At 34.1% G+C, this 5,702-nt stretch overlaps 1 protein-coding gene across 2 annotated transcripts; it reads left to right on the plus strand.

Annotated features, from left to right (window-relative positions):
- The first annotated feature begins 591 nt into the window (after positions 1–591).
- On the plus strand, positions 592–3,308 carry LOC112505760 (transcription termination factor MTERF6, chloroplastic/mitochondrial-like). Of its 2 annotated transcripts, none has more exons than XM_025109726.1 (2): positions 592–740; positions 1,437–3,308. In XM_025109726.1, the coding sequence occupies exon 2, from the start codon at positions 1,735–1,737 to the stop codon at positions 2,935–2,937; it is 1,203 nt and encodes a 400-aa protein (XP_024965494.1). In that variant the 5' UTR covers positions 592–740; positions 1,437–1,734; the 3' UTR covers positions 2,938–3,308. The 2 variants fall into 2 exon arrangements, with proteins under 2 accessions (XP_024965494.1, XP_024965495.1); XM_025109727.1 differs by having other exon boundaries at positions 1,550–3,308.
- Positions 3,309–5,702: the final 2,394 nt, after the last annotated feature.

Raw genomic sequence — 5,702 nt, forward strand, 5'->3', positions numbered from 1 at the left:
AAGGCTCTCAGCAACCCACAACTAATGTAGTGGAAGCAATTACGACTCTAAGATGTTGTYTGTTTAYYTCTTAATAAATYCATTAAGAGACAACATCTGAATCGGTAAGAGGTGATTTTTGTTTGACAAAAAATATGWTTCTTAATGGTTCTAAAATGTCTGGATGATTTTGTATCTTAGGYTTCCCTTAACTATTCAACACCCTCATTTCATTATCAACAATTACCAGACAATTATATTTCATTTTACACTATATTATAAGAATCTCTTARTCATTATGATCACCAAATCATTATGCACCAAATTATTCAAYAGCTYTCAGCTRCSGAACTGCCCTGAGAGGCGACGCTATTTTGATTCAATTTGTGCCTCCATTTAAATTAAACTACAAGGGGTGCAATGACAAATTATGAAACTAAAAGGGAATTTCAGACACCCTCATTAAAGCAAAGGGGCATAATGAAACCATTTTCAGAAATCAGAATTCACGCTCGATTCTCAAACCCTGTCCCTCTCGTTTCTCGTCTTCTCGCTGTTCTCAAAGCCTAACAGATTCAAATCGACTGTGAATCCGCCAGTGCCTCAAACCCTAACTCACTCAAATCGATCGTGAAGTGTGAAATGTATAGTGCGAGAGCGTGCTGTGTGAGACCCACTCTTGAACACTAACTCGGTTTATCGGACGGGAACTCCTCAAACGGCCAAACCCTGAATCGGATTTCTTAATTGATTGAAGTCAGGTACCAATTATATTTTGTACTTTTGTTGGTTTTCATGTGTTTGATTTATGAATCATGAACTCGGAATATCGATTGCTAAGTTGCTTAGTGCGTTAAGGTTTCTGGTTTCTGCCTAGGCTAACTGCCTTTGCCCAGTTGCCCTTTCTTTGCTCATATGTTGCTTTACTATTGGTTTTCATTTGTTCAGTTTTTTAGGTGTTTTGATTTGTTGCGATGTTGYTGGCTTTGTGCCTTGTTGGTTGAATGGTTGCCGTCTTTCAAACCATTCGAATGCATGAAAATTGATTCAGATTACTAAGAACAGTAGCAAAAGGATTGGTTAATAAGATATCTGCGTAAATGGGGGTATCAATGGATCAACCTATAAGGTTACAACTAGGATCAATGTTATACACACGCACAAATATATTATAGGAAATGGGAGGAAAAACAGAATCAAGCAATTTGCCTACATCCACGATGAGTTTCTTATTATACTTGTTGAGTTGTGATATCAGTTCTATATACATACAAAGAAGAAGGCTGACAAGAAAAGATAAGATGAGAAAATTGCTATTTTCAACTGTCTTAGGTGATGTTTATAATGGTTTTCTAATGAATTTGGTTTCAATTCTAATTGGTTTACAATTTGAAGTGGGTTTCATGTCCATTAGTTACTCCTTTGTGACCGAAAGCAACCTCTTTGCAAAAATGCAGGGGAAGGTTATGTACGAAGCTCGAAAAAATGGTGGAACATAAAACCCCAACTGTAAATTGGATCTGRTTTCTTACTGTTTTGTAYTGTATTTTGATTCATTTTGCCCAAAAAGAACTTTCAGGATTCTTTGCATGAGTTGTGATAATGGATTCAAAGAGCAGGGTTGCGAGGTATTTGTAAGAAGCATTTGAAAAGCATGTTGTTAGGGTTTTCCTTCAAAGAAAAGGGATTATAGAGCTCACRCCAGACAGCTACGGCACAAATCGATTATATGCCTTTGTAGGTTTGCACCTTCCAATGTTGTTTAATTTCATCTCTAGAAGAATTGGATCCCATGCAAGGCCTCATATCAAGCTTGAACCAGGCTGCAATGGCTTATTATCCTTGTCCTCATCATCTTCACCATTTACATGCACACCTTCAGATTCTTCAGATCAACATTYATTTACAGTTACTTACCTTACAAATTCATGTGGGGTTTCTCTGGAATCTGCACTTTTAGCCTCCAAGCACGTGGATTTATCGAAATCCCCAAATAGGGCAGACTCYGTTCTTGCCTTTCTCAATGATCACGGTTTCACTAAATCGCAAGTTTCAAAGTTGATTTGTAGGCACCCTAAAATCTTATTATATGATCCTGAGAAGACCCTTTTGCCTGCCTTCCAAACTTTGAATTCAATAGGTCTTTCAAGTACTGATGTTGCTGTAATTGTAAGTGCTAGACCGAAAGATATTTTTGATAGACCGTTGCAAGATAGAGCCCTACAATGTGTTAATTATTTAAGAAGTGTTTTAGGATCAGATGATAAAGTTATCAAAGCCATTAAGCGGTACCCTATGGCTTTAACTTATGATCTACAAGTTTATGCTGCGGGAAATATTCAAATTCTGCGAGAAATAGGGGTTCCTGAGTCGACTATAGTATCAATGTTGGCACTACAGCCCAGAACTTTCTTTACATCTGTTGATAGATTTAAAAAGGTCATTGGGGATGTGAAGAACATGGGGTTTGATACTTCAAAAACAAGGTTTCTTTGGGCGGTTCATGCTGTCAGGTCAATGAGCAAATCGACCTGGGATATGAAGGTGGAGCTCTATAAGAAGTGGGGTTGGTCCGAAGGGGAGATTTTCATGGCTTTTGAGAGATGTCCAGGGTGTATGACGGCTTCAACGGATAAGATAAYGCGAATCATGGATTTTCTTGTTAATACAATGGGTTGGGAAAAAAGTTACATCCTTCAGTGGCCTATAGTCATGAGTTTCAGCTTTGAGAAGAGGATTATTCCTAGGTGTTTGGTTTATCAGTATCTAGCGGAGAAAGGGTTGACCGATGACTTTTACTTCACGAACTGGTTGATGTATTCGGATACGAAATTTCTCAAATGGGTTTTGAAGAAGTATGAAGAGGAATCCCCTGAAGTGTTGAAACTATATCRGAAGCATTTGGATGAGGCAAATGGATTGTATCCCTCCATTCTTCAAAAGAGAGAKATAGTTTGACTCTTGAGATTGTAAGTGGAAATGCTAGGAATCGTTTACTGATGCTTACTCAGTAAGCACTTACCGCATCACTTATCTTACCGGATAAACATGACAAGGACCAAGAATCTTATCTAGTAAGAGGCATGGGAAAAAACCGATATTCTTACCCCGTAAGTGAGAAAGAAGACTCTTACCTTGCTTACCARGTAAGAGACACTTACAAAYAATCAATTTTGATGSTCGAGAATGTTTTTGCCTATTTAGAGTTCTAGCAACTATTACATACAGAGGCTTGTGACAACACCATTTGGTTAACTTACATTCCATCATGATTGAACAATTGTTGTGAAAGGGGTTGAACTTTTTATGAATCTGTATTGTTTTGAGAGAGTGGGAGAGCTATCTGTTGGTTATCAGTTTTATGGAGTACTTTGTCATATTAATAGGAGTTTTCTGCTTATTTTGCATTGTTTAACAGTTGGTTTTATAAAGTTCAAAAGTATTAGGGGTTGTTTGGCAGTTGCTGAATGGTTTGGTGCAGAATGATCAAGAGGCTCTCATGATATAGTGCAAAATGAAATATAATTATTTGGTAACTATTTACAACGAAATTAGGGTGTTGAATGTTTAAAAGAGGGCCAAGATACAAAATCATTTAGTGGGTTTTAGAATCATTAAGAAACAAATTTTTTTTGCCAAATAAGATTTACCTCTTAACGATTTAGTGACTGACTCTTAATGGAACTATTAAGAGGTAAACAAACAACTCCTTAGAAAGTTGTATGCAAATAATAATATATTGTAATTGTTGCATCACCTAGCAACCACCAACATCTACGAAACCCTTATACATCTGTTTCTGTTGTCAACGATCAACAACAAAAACCGAACGTATTATTGATTATTTCAACTCCTTAAGGGTTGGAACACAAACGAAATATTAAACTCATCTTTTATCCTAACTCATCAAACGAAACATACATGATATTATCAATCTTGCTTGTAAACCATGCTTATAGCTTATAAATGATAATGTTAACTATGGGTTTCCGGGCCAGCTTACGAGCACCGACCAGCCTCTCTGGAGTCAGCGCATGTGAACTTTCATGGTCATAAGGGCTTTGGCAGCATTTGTATTCAAACCCGGGGTAGATAATGCTTTCGATTCAAGTATATATTACTATTGATCTTNGGGAGAGCTATCTGTTGGTTATCAGTTTTATGGAGTACTTTGTCATATTAATAGGAGTTTTCTGCTTATTTTGCATTGGGAAAATTGCACGAAAATGGAACCAACTTTTACCTGATTCTTATTTTGGGGAACCAGCTTTTAAAATCGTCATTTAAGGGTCTCTCTCAAACTTTTTGTTTATTTAAGGGTCTGGTTGATCTGTTGAACATGTAACAGGTAATTTAAGGGTCTTTATCAAATTTTTGGTTTGATTTGTTAAATTTGATTTAAATTTTAATATTGTTACGGTTGGTTAGATATAAAAATATTGAATGTGATATTTAATATTTATTTTTTATTGTATCAATTAATTTTTTTATTGCATTAGTAAAAAACAATTTTTATTATGGTAATTTGGATTTTTTTTGAAAAAATCTTCAATTTGATATCTGAATTTAAAAAAAAACGAGATTTGAAATGAAAAATAGATTTTATTGCATTATTTTTTGAAAAAAAAAACGAATTTTAGTTATTTTTCTATAATTATTTAACAATTTTAAATATGACATGAAATATTAGTTTTAAAATAAAAAATTATTATGACGTGAAATATCTTTAGTTGGCAAAAAAATCTGGATGATATCAGCACTAACGGGTCAACCAGACCTTTAAATAAACAAAAAGTTTGATAGAGACCCTTAAATGACGATTTTGAAAGTTGGTTTCCCAAAATAGGAATCAGGTGAAAGTTGGTTCCATTTTGGTGCAATTTTCCCTTTTGCATTTAAGCATGTTTAACAGTTGGTTTTATAAAGTTCAAAAGTATTAGGGGTTGTTTGACAGTTGCTGAATGGTTTGGTGCAGAATGATTAAGTGACTCTCATAATATAGTGCAAAATGAAATATAATTATTTGGTAATTATTTACAACGAAATTAGGGCGTTGAATGTTTAAGAGAGGCTCGGGATACAAAATCATTCAGAGGGTTTTAGAACCGTTAAGAGGCAGACTTGTTTTTTTTGCCAAAACAAGGTTCGATTCAGAGATTACTTGTTAAGGAAACTATTAAGAGATAAACAAACAATCCTTAGAGAGTTGGTATGCAAATAATAATATGTTCTAATTGTTGCATCATCTAGCAACCACCAACATCTAGGAAACCCTTATACCTCTGTTTCTGTTGTCAACAATCAGCAACAAAAACCGAACTTCTTATTATTAATTATTTCAACTCCTTTAAGGGTTGGAACACAAACGAAATATTAAACTCATCTTACAAAAGTACATGATATTATCAATCTTGCTTGTAAACCATGCTTATTTATACTATATCTTAAAGCATTTGATAAAAATTCTTAAAAACCATTTTTTATATATGAAATATTATTTATTGATGCATATCACTTAAAATTCAAGATTACAAGTGATTTTACGTAAGTACAACTTATTAAAGTTTTTTTTAAAATTCGTGTAACTAACTGCAGATAAACATAATCAAATACATGATAAACATCTATTTTAAATATAGAAATCTAAAATATAATTAAGATAATCATTGAATTTCTAACCGAATGTATAATTATTATCTTTAATAAAAATTATATTATTAAAC

Source organism: Cynara cardunculus (genome assembly GCF_001531365.2).
Source record: "Cynara cardunculus var. scolymus isolate 2C chromosome LG 2, CcrdV1, whole genome shotgun sequence".
Classification (NCBI taxonomy): domain Eukaryota; kingdom Viridiplantae; phylum Streptophyta; class Magnoliopsida; order Asterales; family Asteraceae; genus Cynara; species Cynara cardunculus.